This window comes from Myiozetetes cayanensis, unplaced genomic scaffold (genome assembly GCF_022539395.1).
Source record: "Myiozetetes cayanensis isolate MyiCay16 unplaced genomic scaffold, myiCay2020 scf16, whole genome shotgun sequence".
NCBI classification, from domain to species: Eukaryota; Metazoa; Chordata; class Aves; order Passeriformes; family Tyrannidae; genus Myiozetetes; species Myiozetetes cayanensis.
In genome coordinates, this window is record NW_026087270.1 from 15,980,607 (window position 1) to 15,998,996 (window position 18,390).

At 48.8% G+C, this 18,390-nt stretch overlaps 1 protein-coding gene across 2 annotated transcripts; it reads right to left on the minus strand.

The window, feature by feature from the left end:
* Nucleotides 1-288: 288 nt before the first annotated feature.
* KATNB1 (katanin regulatory subunit B1) lies at nt 289-17,762 on the minus strand. Of its 2 annotated transcripts, none has more exons than XM_050311314.1 (19): nt 17,352-17,762; nt 14,037-14,167; nt 12,350-12,467; nt 10,543-10,643; nt 9,988-10,029; nt 9,225-9,308; nt 8,134-8,249; nt 7,576-7,647; nt 7,157-7,307; nt 6,538-6,725; nt 6,288-6,418; nt 5,456-5,503; nt 5,201-5,277; nt 4,428-4,547; nt 3,547-3,696; nt 3,146-3,222; nt 2,692-2,766; nt 1,893-2,009; nt 289-1,302 (listed from the first exon to the last, which is right to left on the minus strand). In XM_050311314.1, the coding sequence occupies exons 1-19, from the start codon at nt 17,389-17,391 to the stop codon at nt 1,170-1,172; spliced, it is 1,971 nt and encodes a 656-aa protein (XP_050167271.1). In that variant the 5' UTR covers nt 17,392-17,762; the 3' UTR covers nt 289-1,169. The 2 variants fall into 2 exon arrangements, with proteins under 2 accessions (XP_050167271.1, XP_050167269.1); XM_050311312.1 differs by having other exon boundaries at nt 6,288-6,421; nt 17,352-17,761.
* Nucleotides 17,763-18,390: the final 628 nt, after the last annotated feature.

Sequence of the window (18,390 nt, forward strand, 5' to 3'; positions counted from 1 at the left end):
CAGGAAGGGCGAGAATGGTCAGCATTCCCTTGGGACACACAGGGAACAGAGCCCTGCTTTTCCTGGGTGCTCCCAGTCAGGAGCTGTGCCAAGGTAAACAAGAGATTCAGGCATTTAACACGACTTTAAAAAAAAAAAATTACAAATATTTTAATAAAATTCATTTAAGTTACAGATTCCTGGAGAACAGGCTCCAGCGTATAAAAAGGGAGACAGGCTGGGAAGAGCAGGGGAAGCACCAACAGGAACCTCTTTCCCCAGAGGAAAGAAGAAAGAGGGACAGAAAGGTTCTGACAGACATTTATTGGGGGAAAAAAAACCACAAAAATGAACCTCTAAGAGTGGTCCAGTAGATGTAGAAAGACATTAATCAGTCCATGTCCCTCTGTTTCTCCACCCTCCCAAATCCTCACCCCCAAAGGCAAACACGTACGACAAGTCCTGCTTAAGTCATATATTCTCACGGGTCCAGGCAGACCTCAGATCGCAGCACAGTCTGAAAATATTCATCTCCTGCATCCCTGGGTGCCAGCAGGGATGTTTGAGAAGCCATGAGACAACCTCCTCTTGGTTCAGGTCCTTGAGACTGCACCAGCACGGTGGCACGGTGTCCTTGCCCATGTTGGACGAAGCCAAAGGAGCTGATCCCTCATGGCCGCTGATGTTCCTTCGGTATGGAAAGGGCACTCCACCCCACAGCAGGCGTTTGTGGGGCGGTCTCTGCAGTCCTCAGCACGCTGCACAGCAAGAGCGGGGCCAGCCAGCCCCGGCGCACGGGGCCAAGCGACAAGAACGGACAGCACAGGCGGGAGGGAGGGGCGACAGCAGGCTCGGAGCCGTCCTGCCAGGGAAAGGCCAGCACACAGAGCAGCCCAGAGCTTGATGCTGAGATGAAGAGCTGAAATGAAGCAGCTTCCCTACAGGTCTTTGCGGGGCCCTCAACCCGCCAGGGCCCCTCACACAGCACACGTCTCTCCACTCAGGTCCTCCATCCAGCCCGTAAGGCACCGGGGCTGGGTGAGCGACCAGCCAGCCAGATTCCACTTCCCTACCATTCTGGAGGGGGGCAGGGGGAAAAGATGGACACATGGAGAGACCTGAAATCCAGCCAGACCACGAGCAGAGGGAAGCTTGGCCACCTGTATTTGCACGTGAGGAAGTGGTGGCTGTTACTCCAGGACAGCCATGAGGAGAAGCAGTTCCCGAAAGGCACTTCCATGGCGGCCACTGAGCCCAGACTTGTTCTTGACGACATTGCTGATGTTTTTCAGCTGCTTGTAGCACAGCTTGCATTTGTGGAGCCTGCAAAAACAACAACAGCAGACACAGCATAAATCCTCAGCTGCCCAAGAGATGTGGCTGTTCCTGCAGTGCCAGAAAGGCAATTCAAGCAGGAGAGAAAAGCCCTGCAAATGGCCTGGAAGAGGCTGAAATCTGAGCAGAGCTCTGCAGACAAACACCAGGCATTCAGCCCATGTCCTGATGAGACAGGGGAATGGCATCCACATAAGGGCTCTTTCACTCCCCTTTCCCCTTTGGCAGTACAGACCAGGGAGGAAGGAGGTGCTGATTTCTGAAGGTCAATTCTCAAAACAGACCTATCCTGTGAATGAACTGAAAATCCAGGGCCTGGCTGCCAACTCATGTGAAGCAGAGGGTGAAGCCACAGGGTGGTTTTACTCCCAACACTTTGTTTAGGTGTGACTCAATGTACAGTGACGGAGGGAAAAGCAGTCTCTTGGCCTTTTTCTCAGAGCAGGAGGATTTGGTGTTTGCAGACAAAGGGAAGGCATGCCCAGTCTAGTATCAGAGCCTCCATGGTGAGGAAAAAGCTCACCCAAAAGAAAGGCTGGTTCCAACAGGGAGCAAGCCTCCAACAGGGTGTGCCTCACCTTTCCTCTCTGCTGATGTCCACTCCAACAGAAGGTGGTGCAGCAAGGATGTCTGTGATGAGTGGCAGGAACCTCTGGAGAATGAGTTTCAGGGATGTGCAGCCAGTCTGCACGTAACTGAAAAACAGAGCATTGAGTCCCCTTTGAATTTCTTCCTGTCCTCCCCCTACACAGCCCTCAAACCACCCCCCTTCCACCACCTGTAACCAGGGAAGAAGAGCAGTGGCCAAGTATCAATACATCTTGGTTCCAAGGCTTTGACAAAGCAAGCCTGTTCCAAAGGTCCTGGCACACACCCTGCCAAGTGGGACCTCTTTGCTGAAGGGCAAAGATGTCCTGCCAAGGGACTCTGGCAGGAGCCTCTCTCCCAGAAGAAAGGAAGAGCAGAAACTTCATCTTAAGAAAGAGGCTGAATTTTTTTGCCCCCTAACAACGAGTCTCCAGGGCTGTTGCAGCACTTCATTCCCCTTGTCCCAAGCTGACAGCTTCACTCCCATCACTGAGCAAAGCCCATTTGTTTCACATTGATGTGATCCCTCCTGGCTGCCAGAGCTGTCTCCAATCCAACACACCTACACCAAATCCTACTATCCCATTCTTCCTGCCCATGCATACTTTCCATATCTTTTCCCACACACACCTGGCAACTCCATCGCTATTTTCCAGGCATCACACCAGCATTGTACTCTATCTGTTGTGATTTCTCAGGATTTTCTTTCAGGTACAAAATGCCCAGTGGAGCTCCCTTATCACCATCTACACCCTGTCCCCCAAGCACACCATGTTCTTGGGGCCTCACCTTTCATATTTACTTTGGAGTAGTTTTTCTATCTGCGGCAGGACTATAGTACACAAATCCAGCTTCCAGAGAGACCTGAAAAGAAAAGGACACATCCTGAGGCTGGAGACTGAAGCTTTACAAAGGAGTCAACACAAATAACACTTTATAGCAAAATGCCCAGGCAGCAACACTCAAGTTCACTGAACAAGTTCACTGACTCCCCCTCGTGAGAGAAAGCGGCAGGTTCTGACATATTTCATTGACTCTCAGCAGAATCACTTCATGAAGACCCAAGACTCTGATTTTCCTTGGCCCCAGCAGGTACTGGCACTGCAGGCTTGATGTGACTACGAGCACACGCGTTTCATGCTGCCACAGCCCACTGGACGTGAGGCAGGTCCAAGGCAGTGCTCCCAACTCCCAGCCAGATGGCTCTCAGCTATCCCAGGGGCTGCCCTCACCCAGGACTCACGCTTTTTGGTTGACAATATTCAAGAGGTCCACAACAACAGACAAGTCATTGATCGCCACTGCAGAGTCCAGAGAGTTCTGAGGGAGAAGGAGAAGAAAAAGTCTTCTATTGCAAAGCTCAAGCTGGTTGGGCTAATGCAAATCAGTATCAAGTGCTGCCTTTCCAAAACAAGGTAGAGGAAATGTGAAGTTGGTAGTTGGGAAGGAAACTCTCTCAGTGGAAAAGTTTTCTCCACCTTTCTTTGTGACTATCCAGCCTCAGGTGGGACACAGAGGTGCTCTGTGGTGCACCCCTGGGGACAAGAGTTGTGAGACCCTGTGTATTTTGTGAGGCAGAATCAACCCCAGACAAGCAAACAGAGCTGCTCAGTTGCCCCCCTTAAGGTATGTCCAGATCCTTGCCTTGATGTCGCTGGTGCTCCATACAGCCCGCACGGTGTCCAGGTTCTTGTGGCGGCTGGTGAGCACCACACACATGGTCTCGTGGCCCTTCCTGATCTGGGACATGGCTTCCTCATCCACAAGCTCGGTCTGGCTTTGGTTTTTCACAGCCTGGAAGTACAGACACCAATAACAGAGCAGCGTGGCACAGAAGGGTGGGAGCTTTCTCTGGCCTTTGAAATGGAAATGCCCAATTTGTTCTGACCTCAGTTACTTCTCTTCTGCTGTTTCTACTACATCAATTACAAACACATTTGAAGCTTTAGAAAAACTCTCCAAAAAGATGTGAATTTAAAGTAAGAAAACCCAGCATTTTTGATGAAGAAATTCTTTCACGTAAACCCTATTTTTTAATGTGAAACATTATTCTGGAATCAGCAGATTTTATTACAAAGCATAAATCTTAGACAATTTATTAGACTCTCAATTTGACTCCTGCCCATACCATGCTGGAACCACTACTGCCTTTGCTCACATTTAGAGTTTGGGATCATCAGGATGCTCTGGTCTTTCTCCTTTTTTAGGACAAGGGAATACCCTTCCCAGGAAAGACCAAGAGGCCTCCAGGATGCAAGAGGCAGAGATTCCTGTGAGGTTATTATGTCCATGTAATGGCAGACACCAGCTTTCTAAATGAATCACTGTCTGGTACATGGAGTTGTTCAGTGACTGTCTCACCCCTTCCTTTCTGCTTTGCTAACATGCTGTTTGTGAGCAGGACTCAACACTGCTGTGTTCACCCCACCCTGCTGCCAATCACAATGGGGGCACCTCAGAGAAACCTCCCTTTCTGATGCCACCCAAGACAGACCGGCTGGAAACCATCATCCAGAGACACTTACCGGCAGAAAGTCAGAGGCCTTCAGGCCAATGGGCTCATTCCTGGCTGCAGGAATCACTGACGGCTCTGTTCTGGTCAAAGAAGTTGAGGAGGCTATCGGTGGCCTCTGGACTGGATCGGGCTGCAGGAGAAATTGGGATGAAAGCTCTAGCAGCAACAGTCTGGCCCTACTCTGATGACCTTCATTTCTGACCTGCTTTCCTCTCCCAGCAGGGTCCTAAGGCAGAAGCAGTCTCCTGTCTGCTAGCATAGTTTAAGAGGCAATAAAGAGCCTCTCAGGTACGCACCAAGATGTAATTAAGGTTTGTAAAGAACACATGGTGATGCCCCAAAATAAGTGCCAAGTGCTGTTACTGTTATGAGGATCTGAAATTAGGGCAATGGGCTGTGGCCAGCCTGAAGGCTAAGAGAGAATTCTAAAGAAGCCAGTATAATGGATACTGGCCCATCAGCTGCTCACAATTTTGGCAAAAAACCAGCCTCAGTTCAAGCACTTGCAGAAACCTGGTGCTTGGTTCTCTTCAGAGTGCCCCAGTTTGAGACACAAGGAGAAACATCACTGCAAGAGCAAACAGTGAGCAAAAACAACAGACCCATCCCCTGTCAGAGGCCTGGCCTTGATTCCACTGCTCAGGGATGACACTCGGCAGGACAAAGCCTGGAGCTGCACTTTACTGCCCTTCAGTAACAAATCAGCCTGAGCAGAAATCATAAAGTCTCGAGCACTCTCACATCGTTCACAGAGGGAGCACAAACAGATCACACAGTACTTACAAGCTCTTGCTTTGGCAACGAGGTCTGGACATCCGCAGCTTGGCTGGGCTTCACTGCTTCCTTTGCAGCTACAGGCTCTACCAAGATGAAAAGGAGTGGGAAACAGACACTGAGTGTTCCTCTCAAGGGCTGAGAGCAAAGGTTCTGCATAGCTAGACTACAAGGAGCCATTTCTCACTACAAGCAGACATGCAGCTCTCCCTCTCTCGGGGGCCATTAACCCCATTCCCACCAAGGGGTCATTTCCATACTCACCATCCTCAGGAGGGGCTGGAAAGGGCTCATTTCTAGGAGGAGTTCGGCCTACAGAATAAGATTAAAAAGACAGACAAATGAAGGAGCATCCAAGGCTACAGATCAGTGATTAAGTTAACCTTGGAGCCGAGAGATCTCCAACAACTCCACACATGGGGGTAATCAGTGATACAACAAGCAGAGTTATCTCTTTTGGACCTTGACGATATTGCTGAGTTTAGCCAAAGGCTTTCAGCCTTCATGGATGGAGGGACAAAACTGACAAAGTGGTTCATTGCTGCTGTAGAGGTGTGAAACATGAGACAGGGCGCTGTTACAACAAATGATATTAGAAAAAAATCAGCTCCTGTTAAATTGACTTATGTAAGTAAATAAAAACAATAGCTATGACTTCCTTAGAAAGGGCATTGCACAATGTCTCCTAAACATCAATGTCTGCTTTAACAAAATCTTCTGCCTTTCCTTCTTTAATGAAGGCTGCTGATCTTATACATAATGAAATTTCAAGCTAACAAAATTCCTGTAACACTCTAATCAGGACAGGAAGGCAACACGTTTACAAGGGAGCTCTGGATTCTGAGCCAGGCTTTAACCAGACATCACTGCACCCTAGTAAAGGTACCACCTTCCAGTCATTCACCAACATGATCTGTGGTTCAGTGTGCAAAGAGAACATTAAAGAATATTAAAGAATAATAAAGTTTTCTAAATTCTCCAGTCACAGGTGAAGTCTCTGTTATAGTGAGCCAAAGTTCAGATCTACTGAACCAGTTTAGTGTCTTCACCTCAAATCCAAACACAACTCAAAAGCACAATAACCCTTGGTACTAACAGATTGCATTCTTGGGCTGGAAGATCTCTTTGTAATCCTCCTGGTTCTTGATCTCAGCCTTGGATTCCTTCTCATCCCTGTCATCTTCACTGCTTGGACTGTGCCTCTCACTCTCCGAGTTGTGCTTTACTCTGCTGCGGAAAAAGAGGTGATGTCAGGGGAAGCCATACTGTCAGAGAGACAGAGAGCACTGAGTTCCTGAAACATTTCCTTAGAACCTCCCAGTTCAACAAGCCAGCAGCCCCCTCACCTCTGTGGCTTGGCGCAGCTCGTTGAGGGCCTGTCGTAGATGCGGCGAAGGGAGGACCCTGTGGGGGTCGGTGGCACAAGAGGCTGGTCGTCCCTGATCAGCCCATGGGGAATAGAATCTGACTTCGGGACTCTGCTGAGATCCACAACAAAGGAAGAGACTGTGCTTTGTGCAAAGGAAACTCCTATCTGCAGAGGCAAGAGATGGAGGTAATTCATCAGGGAGCAGGGTGCACACCAGACTTTTTGAGAACAGGCAGGATGGAGTGACCGTGAGCAACCGCGCTTGAGGATTGCTCAGTTCAGTGCTTTGGCTTTTTCAACTTGGAGTTGCCAATGACTTATGAAAGGTTTGGATCAAACTTCTGCCAAGCATAGCTTCTAAATACTGGTCAAACCAAGCCCCAGTTCTTTCCTCCAGAAGACAAAGAGAGACAAAGTGGAGCCAAGGCTGCTGAAAGCAAAAGCCCGCAATCTTTGTCTAAGGGCTGGGCACGTTGCAAGCCCTGGCCACTTACAGTCTGATCCAAGCTTAAAGGTCAGAAGGTCTGCAAGAAGGCAGGAGGATTTTATCTCATATCTCCCAGCTGCCTCCCCCAGTCTCAGGAGCAGTGGCTTACCAGCTGGTTGTTGCTGATAGATAAGTCAGCTACTTTTCCCCAGTTCACCAAGACCACATCAAAACAGCGCTCTGGCTCCCAGCCGTACACACGCAGAGAGTCCTGGAAGCCACTGTACAAGCAGCAGCCATCTGGGTTGAAGAGCACGCACCTGGGAGGAAGGTGGGTGAAGAATCAGGCACAGCATTCCCACCTTGTTCAGTCCCTGTGGGCCCCTGACTGCACTGAACAATTCCCACTCCATTTGTAACAACAAACCTTCCGATCTGGTGTTCACCTGGGAAGCCTGGTGGGCCTGTGCAACAACTCAAGCAGCCCAAACTTCTCCCCAGTAAGTTTCCTCTCTCTGAGGAAACCCCTTCTCTCTTCACCCCCACTTTAGTCACTGCCTAGCACACTTGAGTAGGAATTGAATGTACCTGACAGGAGTAGCCTCCTCTTCGATACAGCTCACAACTTGAAACTTCTCCAAGTCCCAGAACCGAACAGTCCTGTACACACAACAGAATAAAGTTGCTCATAATAAAGAAATCACTGTAGGATCCAGGATTTAACAAAACACTGATAGCTAGAATGACTGCCAGTGTTGTGCACGAATGGTGACCCTACACAGGCAAGTCTAGCTAAGATCCATGAATCCAGACAGATGCTTAGAGACTCTAGACAGGGATGGGCATTTAGAGCTGACCCAGAACTAAGAAAACACCCTGTCAGCTGAGCAGGGCTGCCTGCTGTTCACACAGGATGTCAGCTGGATTAGTGAGATGCTTGAGGCTACGCAGTGGTTCCTGGTGTGGCAGAAGCTGCCATCAATTTAAGATGAGAAGCCAAGATCCCCATGTTGTGCCCAGCACAGATAGGGTGTCCTGCTGGCTAGAGTTGTGTGACATTCCTACTTCCCATGTTCCTGCAAGGAAGGGCATCAGGAAAGAGAACAGACATATACATTTCCCTTCTTTCTCCCTCCCCTTATGTACCTGTCAGAGCTGCCAGAAGCCAAAAGGTATTCATTGGGATGGAATTCAACAACGTTTACTGGGCCGGTATGTCCTGTAAACTCGAACATTAACTTCCCAGCAGTCAGATCCCACAGCTGAAAGGAGGAAAGAACAGAGGGACACTTGAGATTTAATGTTAGAGATTTCCAACACACTTGGCATTTCTTTGTACTGGTAACTTTCTAATTCTTCCCCCCTCCAAGAACAAACTCAAGTCTGTCAAAGAAAGCCATGGTCAGGGAAAAAGTACCATCCCAGTCATTTAAGGCCACATTTTTGGGTTGTTTTGACAATGTTTTTGACATTCACTTTTTAATTTTCCATGTAATTTGTCCCCTAGAAGTTTCTGGTTTATACTTAGAGACTGAGATAAAATACAGCAGTTCCACCTGTCCCCACAAACTATACCTCAAAGGTAAACAAAAATCCAAAAGCTCTGACTCCCTTATTAATTCCTTCTTCCTGTGCTCTAGTCCCCACTTAAAAATCCAGTGAAATGACTGATCAGTTCATTTCACATGAAACTAAAAATAAAATCAGTCCTCCATCTCCATTCCCTCATACCCCATGTGAGACAACAGTGAGACAACACTGCTTCAGCTGGTACTTTCCTGAACTCCTTCTCTTGCTCTGCTCAGCCCTGGCAGCAATTTTCACACTGATAATCACGTGCAATGTGTATGATAACACACCCCTACTGAATTGACTGAGCAGAGCCAGAAGTTGGTGTGATGAAGCAAACATGCTGTAGACGACTCATCCTGCAAGGTTTACTGAGAGAACCAAGGCCAGCGTTCAGGCATCACAACTCTACCACCACCAAAACTTGAAATTTCATGCTCTCAGTGCCAACATGTCTGTTGGGTAAGTGCATTTCAACACATGCAGCAATTTCCTGGGGGCCACTGGACAGGATCGCCATAGACAGTCCTTGCAAAGCCACAGGGCTCAGCCAGCTGCCTAATGAACTAAAGGCTTTTATGGGTGAGTGCTGGTAATGCCTGGTAAAAAGATGATCCCAGCATTCCCACATGCCACGAGCACATAAGGAGGGTGTCACAATAAATTACCTTTACAGTGTGATCATCAGCAGCAGAGGCCACCCACTTCCCATCAGGGCTAAAGCGAAGACACCGAACTGCTTCTGTGTGACCCTGGAACGAGAAAAACAAACAGCATTCTGGCTTTTGTCCTTCAATCCTATGCAATATAATAAAACAAAATCAATTAAGTGTTTTACATAGTCCACAGCTTGCAGAGCACTAAACACTAGACTCAAGACACTACACCCAAGACACTACACCCATCCACACTAAATGAGTGTGATCTCTCTCATCTAGACATTTCTGCCATCTGTTTAAGCATGGTAAACACAGACCTAGTTTCATTAATAAGAATCAATTTTAAATTACACAGGGTCAGACAGAAGTGCTGTGACACTAAGTCTCTGGTTTCTAAATGAATTGATATACAGCAAGTTCTTTGGGTAGAGAAAGGCCTCGAGAATAGAACCATGTCAGTGCAGTGGGGACTTGCATGGTAAGACCAGCCACTGTAAAAAGAAACCCTCATGGATGCTCTCCATCCCCCACTGAAGCCATGCACTCTGTAGCACATAATATCCATTGATATTCCATAATATCCATTTCCTATTCCCATACAGCTCACAGAGACCTGCTGAGCTTTGCCAGGCCACTTCACAAATCATGCAGATCTCATTCTCATGCAGGAAAACTAGGAAGTTAATTGTACATAATCACTTTAAGGTTTGCTCACAAGTCCTCAACAGAAAGCTTTCTCCCCTCCTTGCCTGAAAATAATGAAGCATTTTACCTTGAATGTGAAGATACAGCCTTTTCTTCTTACATCCCAGAGCTACAGGGAAGAAAAGGAAATAAATGATATGTTTGAAGCAGCATGCAGGGATCCCAAGGGTCCTGCCAGAACAAGAGCTCTCCCTGTCACCAAGCTAACAGACACTGCAGAATGAAGGGGCTGCTGAACCCCTCTTTGCCTCAGGGATGTTTTCTAACCTAAATCCCCGAGCAAGAATCCCTCTTCTAAAGCATTTCACGCTACAGCAGCTCAATTCTGACAGTCAAATACCAGCCTGATGAAACAGATACAACCGACAGCAACCAGGACATCTGTGCTTGCTGACACCAGGTCTTGGCTGGCACCTTACTCAGAGCCACATTCCACACCAGAGGAGTCACACTCAGGAGCTACTGCTGTGAAAACACACGCAGGGATTTCACAAGCACTCGCAAACACACCTGCCCACACACGGAAATGACGATGTGCAGCATCTACCAACACTTCTGGCACTGTTCAAAACAAAGATGCTGCAAGTAAAGAGGAAAATCTCTAGTGGAAGCTGAGTTTTACCTTAATATTGGTATCCAAAGAGCCAGATGCCACAAAGCTTCCAAAAGGATGGAAATGAAGGCTGCAGATATTCGCTTTGTGACCCGGTAAGGTACGAAGAACTGGGAAAAGGAGAGGCAGAGTAGGGAGAAGGAATAGGGAGCAAATATTTAGTAGCTCATTTCCCCCAGACAGCATTCAGAAGTGTAGTCATTCTATCCTCACCATTAACCACATGTGAATACAACATACCTTAGACATGCTATATACTGTTTATTCCTCCATAGACATTATTTTATGGAAATGCTTCTGACTTTAGCCTTGCAATGCAAAGAAACAGAAACAGAGGGCCCATGTTCAGTGATCCTAATGAAAGTCCTGTCCTTACAAATGGAAACTATGGATGGAACTCCAAAGGTCTCCATTCTGAAAAAGAGGCAGCTGGCAGGCTGCTGTGGCATCTTTCCACTTGATACACAGACAGTAAAATGGGCTGGGGAAGGAACAGTTTTAGCCTGGAAGTGAAAGGGACATTTGACGGCCTGCAGCATTCACTTTGCAGTGCTATTAGACAGACCCTTTCCTGGGACTCTGCACCCCATCCAGGCACCACCTCATAGGTTCAGACTCCCTGGACTCCTTCAATTGTCCCTTGCAAGAAGGATCCAAAAGACCAGGAAGGGTCACTTAGAAAGCAGGAGACAAAGAAATGATAAGTGCTTCAGGAAGTCATCAAGTAACAGCCCTTGTAATTCTGGAAACCAGAAGAGACCAGTAGAACTGGAATTATCTCTGCAAGGAGAGATGAATGTAGAACTCAACTGTGAGGAAGAAAAATTGCTCAGATAATAACAAGGGCAACCCCTCTCCATCATCTGGTGATTCCCTTGGCAGAAATTAGCTCTTGAGTCAGAGTTGGAGTGGTCATTTGCACAGACACTGGCTCATAGGTCTCCTAATAAATTCAGCCAAATCAGCTACTCTCCACTGGCAGTGCCAAACTATTCCATAACTGAACTGATTCTAACTGTCTGAATGACAAAAGTGCTTTTCATTATTGATGCCATCTGTGGTTTTCCTTCTTAGCTCAGCCAGTGTAAGCCTATTTTCATTGCACATTCCCTCTATGAGCAAGTAGCAACCTATAAGAAATGCTCAGTCATTTTCTGGTATTCCTGCTGGAATGCACTCAAGTGATTTATGACAGCTTTGCAAATTCACTCTCGGATTTGAGGAAAATGCAATAAATAAAATATGACCCAACAGTCGGCTTTTAAAGGATCAGAGCTCAATGAGTTCATAGCTTTTACAGTTTATTAAAAATTAGGTCTTTGTCTATTTCATGCAAGGGCAGGAGAGGAGAAAAATTGCTTGAGGAGAAAAGAAAAGCTAGAACCTAAGGACAAGAACAAGAGGTCAGTGAGCAGGAGAATCCTTAAGCAGAACTTAATACACTTAAAACTTCCAATCTGGTTTTGGATCCTTTTATTAAGGTTTATTTTAAGTTGAGACTCTGAATACAAATTCTATATGCCTAGTTATCTATACATGCACGGAAAGGGATGTGGAAGATAGATTTCAATACACTCAGGTCAAAACCATAGAAACTATTTCCTCAGATCAGTGTCCCCAGTACATGTTCACATTTCTGCTTGAGCATGAATACACAGCTCTGTAGCCCTCTGAGAGGGTTGCAAATGAACATGAAAGCAATGCCAGGCTCCTGCTCCTTCTTCAGTCAGGAACCTTCTGGGTCAGCACAGATATTAAGCATAAGGGTTCTCCAAAAAGTGTGCACTAACAGAAGTGGAAACTCCTGGACACGTACCTTTGGCAGCTTCCAGGTCCCAAACTCGAATGGAGCCTGACCGGGACCCTGCAACAATGAGCTTCTCATTGGGATTGACCTGTAGGCTCTCAATGGGGGTTGTGTGGCCTGTCAAGCTCTGCAGGGAAAACCATTAGTCACAGTCAACAGCTGCTGACACAGCCCTGTATGAACCATGGCATTGTCCATTCTCGAGGGGTAACTCTCTAGCCATGAGCTGGGCCCTGGTCCTTTCTCCTCAGCAGCCACCAGTATGGCAGAGCACCCCAAAAGCCCATCCCTGCATGGCACACCCATCTTCCACGTTATCCCACTCTCTGGAGCATACTGACTAATTTTGAAAGGATGCATCAACAGAGACACAGGTAGTTAAACATTAGGTGTGGACGCCCAGACAAGGCTGACACATTCTCACATCACAAAAACCGTGCTGTGCAAGCACAATGGCACCATGTTTTCTCTAAATGGGTCATGTAAGTGTCATGAACTGGTTACAAAATCAAAGCATGAGCAAAAGCAGGGCTACTTCAGAGCCTTCACATAAGGAAGGAGTCATACATTGCTGCCAGCAATGAGTGTCACAGTGATAACATGGTCCCAGTACTGAAGTACTGACTTGAGGCATAAGGCAGTAATTCACACGTATGCACTTCCTTTCATCCCTGAGCACCTGAAAGCTTACAAATTACATCACTATTTTGAAAAGGCCTGTATTTAAGTAAAACACAAGAATATTTAAAACTAACTTAAGAAAACCAATACCACCATTTCAGACTTTTTGCTTGCCAATTAAGCAATATTCTCTGCTTTACTCCATCCTCAAACATGTCTTTTTAAATAGCTTGGCCAGCTCTGTGCCTCCCACACACACACAGAGGCTGGGAATGCCAGCTGGAAGCTGCCTGTTCTGCTGGGGCTGTCTTAGGATTCCATGTGCAATTGAAATCCTCTACATACTCTACAGGCAACTGCCTCTGCTTAGTGAGAATCACAGCTCAAACTTAACCTGAGTTGCAATGTTCCTTGCAGTGTAACTTCTCCCTCTTTCCCAGCATGAAAACATCAGGAATCATAATAATCACACTCACTAAAGATGACTTTCAGAGGACAAAACATAGAGAATGAAAAAATAAAGCAGACACATTCTCCTTTTAGCCTTTTTGATCCTACTTTCCTGAGTTCTCCCTCACAAGGTTCACACTGGCTAGAGCAATGCCTTCAGTACCTCAACATTATTGTGCTGTTAATCAAACAAATGACAAGGGACACGTGCTAAAGGTGGCAGTCAGGGACCATGGGACAGGTGGGAATGCATCCTGCTGGGGACGTCTCCTGCTGTGACTGCAAACTCCAGGGTACAAAACTGGCCCCTGCAGCCTGCACTACAAAACTAGCTGATCTTGTACAAAACTCTCCCTTTAATTATCTGTAGCCTGGTAACATATGAAGCAAAGTGTTCATTATCTGAGCATGCACTGGCCCAGCTCAAGCATCCAGCCACCCCAAATCTGTTTGGAGCAAGGGCCTCACTAGGCACCCAATCCTGTCCTTTTCTTTAGCTAGAATCTGGTCACCCAGCTTTGTGTTGGTAAACTATTCACCTGTTCCACAGGCTACAGCACAACAATCTTTCCCCTCATTCCCCACCCTCCAAACCTCAAAAAGCTGAAAACAGGCCTGCTCTTACCATGATGCAATTGGGCTTGCTAACTGACCATATGTTGACCCGACAGTCATCTCCTCCAGTGGCCAGCATCCGGCCTGAACCTTTTCCCAGGACTACTGAGGACACATTGCTGCTGTGGGCCACGATCTCTTCTGCACAAAACAAAGCCAACAGTTATGACAGACCAGTATAACAATTTTCATCCCATTCCTCCAAAAGCACTAAAAAATATTCTTCCTCCAGAAACTTCACATAGTTTTCTATGGACAAGCTGCAGCAGCCAACTGCTCAGATAAGAAGTCACACTATTATCTTGCTTGAAACATTCTCTCTCAGTTCTGCCCTCTGCACTTATGACATTAGCTGACCAAAGCTTCACGACTCCAGTGCTCACATGGCTTGCAAAAAGCATCTTCTCTCACTTGCAGCAGCTCAGGAGCTTTTAAAGGTTTGCTCAAGTGAAGCAACCTGAACACAGAAGGCGCCTTACCTGCAGTAGTGCACAGCAGCCAGAGTCACCTAGTGGAAGGCTCTCTAATCCTGTTCTAGAAAGCAGCAGCAGCAGAGAGTCTAACCTGAGAGGAACTGACAGATGAGCAGTGGTACAGTTTGCTACCCTACCCAGAGAAAAAGTCGGACTCAGCAGAGGGGAGAGGTGGAGCTCCTTTCCCTGAGCTTTGGCAGAGGCTTTGCAACATTCCCACTAACACAGGCAAAACCGAGCACTGCAGAGCATGAAACTGTGACAAAGGAGGGTGAGTGTCTACCCAAAAGGGCAGAAAAGAACAAACTCCATTAATGCTACAAGACTCTTAAAAAACTGGGGGCTAAGGGGAAGCTCTGACACTGCAGAAACCTCATCATAAAGAAACCAATTTGGGGCAAAAGAGAAGCCAAAGGAGCATCTTTGCTCAGATATCTCATTTGCATGGTGGATTTTTAACTCCACTCAAACTCTTGGCAGGGGCTTTTGGCAGATGCATTTGCATGCCTGATAGTCATGAAACCTGTCCATAAAAAGGGTGAGTAGCATCGATTCAGCTTTCATTCAGACTGTTTGGATGGGAGGAGCAATTCCAACATTTTACATGCAATACTAATCCAAAAGGATATCAGACAGCTGCAATAATAATTACAGGTACTTTCATTTCAAACTCTCAGAGTGCTTTTTTGAAAGCCAAACTGCGTAACTTTCACCTGGGCTGGAGAAACACCTTTCAAATTACAAAGGTAACCAGACCACAAATTACACGTGAAGGACAAATCTGAAAACACGCTTGTATTGTGTTGAAAGACCAAACTTCCACATGACAATGGTAAAACAAAGTGTTCTTAAAACATGGACTAGAAGGTAACCAACAGTACAATTAGCATTAATAGACAACTCACTAGTTAAAATTGAAAGGACAGCTGCAGAGCATTACTGCTGAAATGAGTGTGTCAGCAGCTCCGCTTTTTCCTTCCTCTTGATTTCATTCTTAATATTATATTGTAACTTTATAAGCTTTGGGGAAACATCCAACCCTTTGATCATAAAAGCCAGGTGATAATCAGGAGTCTGCCTTGGCCAGAAAGGTCCATCCTCTCCCTCATAAACCTCCTTAAACCCACAAACTTTTTTGTTTCATCTCTCGTCGCCATCTCTCACACACCAGCCCAGCAACACTGAACTCCTAATTAGCATTGCTGAAACATTCCTAACACTCAGAGTGCTTCTTGCTCTCAGGAGGATGCTAAGATGGGGCACAGCCCGGCAAAAATGAAGATCAAGAACTTCTGCCCACTTAGGGAATGGAGAACGATCGATTTCCAGCTTTTCCTAGGACTGGAGTTTCAGGCTTGGGAAGATAACAAAGTAAACTGGCTTTCTGCTCAAAAAGATACAAAATTGCTAAGTCAATTATCTCAGATCCCTTCATGTGTTACCAGTCAAGGATACTGTATTTCTGCTGGCCAATTTCTAGGCCCCACATCAAAGCTCTAAAGCAAATGACCGCACTCCATTGCTTCTAAGCATTCCTCGAAAGCTCCTGTGAAATAACTCACCAGTGGTCAGCGAAGCAGACAGAAATTGGTAGTCAGTGACTGTCTACTGCTCCTTTAGAGGAAGAATGGACATAAAAGCAGCAGATTCTTACTGTCTCTTGCAAAGCAATTTCAAGAGAGACACACAGGCCCTGCAAAGATAAACCTCGTTCCTCCTGCAGTGAAAAGCTCACCGAACCTTCTGTAACCAGTGAGCAGCAATGAAGGACAACCCCAAATAGGCTAAGTTTGGGGCTTCCTCTCTGACACTGAGGGGACTCCCTGCCACAACCTGGGCTCTGAAGGGGGTTTTCCATTGAATCACAGAATACCCTAAGCTGGAAGGCACTCACAAGGATCATTGAGTCCAGCTCCTGGCTGTGCACAGGACAGCCCCAACAATCCCACCCTGTGCCCAAGAGCATTGTCCAAACGTTCTTTGAGCTCTGTCAGGGTTGCTGCTGTGATTTCCCTGGGGAGCCTGTTCAGTGCCCCACCACCCTCTGGGTGAAGAACCTTTTCCCGATATCCAACCTAAACCTCTGCTGGCACAGCTCCAGCTGTTCCCTGGGATCCTGTCACTGGTCACAGAGAGCAGAGATGGGAGCTGCCCCTTTGCTGCTCCTTGAGAAGAAGCAGCAGCCCACGGTGAGCTCTGCCCTCTGCCTCCTCCAGGCTGAACAGGCCTAGAGATCTCAGCCACTCCTCGTATGGCTTCCCCTCTAGACCCTTCCCCATCTTTGGATGCTCCCTAAAAGCTTTATATCCTTCTCATACTGTGGTGCCCAAATGTGTCCCGGGGAGTCAAGGTGAGGCTGCACCAGCACAGAGCAGAGTGGGACAATCCTCTCCCTTGACCTGCTGGTGATGCTGGGCCTGATGCACCCCAGGGCACACTGGTGGCTCATATCCAACCCTTGGGGGCTACCAGGGCACACTGGTGGCTCATTTCCAACTTGCCATCGACCAGGACTCTCAGGTCCCTTTCTGCGGGGCTGTTCTCCAGCCTCTCATCCCCCAGTCTGTCTGTACAGCCAGGGCTGCCCTCGAGGTGCCCCATCCCTCACTGCCTCCGTTGTTCTTGTACCACCTCGGAGTCCCGCGGGGCCAGCCAGGCATTTGGGCTATTGCTGCAGCAACTCATCAGAAAAAGGCACAGGCCGTGCCCCTTCGGTGACAAGGCTGCGCTATCTCCCGTGCCGCTGTGTTTTCAAGTGGGACTTCCAGGAGTTAAAAATTCCAGTCGGCAACGTTCACCCCACACCCAGAGCAGGGATGAGCTGGCTCCTACCACCCCCTCCCCGCACTCACGCAGCTTCCACGCCGTCTTCGTGGTCACGGCCACGGCCATGGCTCAGAGCGGCGCCTCTGGGGCGGGCACGGCTGCGGCGCCCTCCTCCTCCTCCTCCTCCCGGTGAGGCTCCGCTCTGCTGGGGGGGTCGTCCGGCCGGGCCGTGCACCGGGGCTGCCCCGGCGGGCACACACACAGGTGCGGTCACGGCGAGACCCTCCCGAGCGGCGGCGCGGCGGAGGGCGAGGCCTCACCGCTGATGAACATCACGGGGGCGGGAGCGCTCCTCGGGCCGCCGTGGGGAATCGCGTGGACGCTGGTGGCGGCGGGGCCCGGCGGCACCGGCACCGTGACCGGCACCGTGACCCGCACCGGGACCGGGACCGGGACCCCCCGCCTCCAACCGGCCCCTCACAACAACCCCGCGCCGCGCCGGGCGGTTGCCCGGGTTGCGCGCGCCGCTCGGCCAATAGGCAGCGAGGGCAGGGCGGTTGCCATAGCGACGGTGCCGCGGCGCCCACTCGCAACGCGGCTTCTTGCGGGAAGCCGTTCGGGGGCGGCCAATGAGGAGGCGGCGTGCTGGATGGGCGCCGCCATCTTGCGGGGCCGCCCTGAGGGGCGGGGGCCGGGCCGGGGCCGGGCGGGGTCGCGGAGCTTCCTCGGCGGCTCCTCCGCGGGATCGGAGCCTGCGGCGGCCTCGGAGCTTTCGTGGGGGCGGCCGAGGTCCTTCCCGGGCCCTCTTAGTGTGTCCCGGGAGTTGGTTCCCGGGTGCCACGGGCACAGCCGTGGGGGGGAGCGGGGCTCCCGTGAGGCTTCTGCGCCTCCCGCCGCCCGGCTGAGGTGCGGTCGTGCCGTGCCGCTTGAGCGTGTTTCACACCGTCTCTGAAGCCGATTACTCCCATCGACAGAGAAAATCAAATTATTTTGGCGCTACTCCTTGATAGCGACCCAAGAACGCTGGCTGAATTCCCAAGGATCACCCCCTCCGAGCTCAGGAGTGATACATCCCGACAAGGAGGAAAGCGGGCAAAAATGCCAGGAGGCCTCCGTGGATACCTA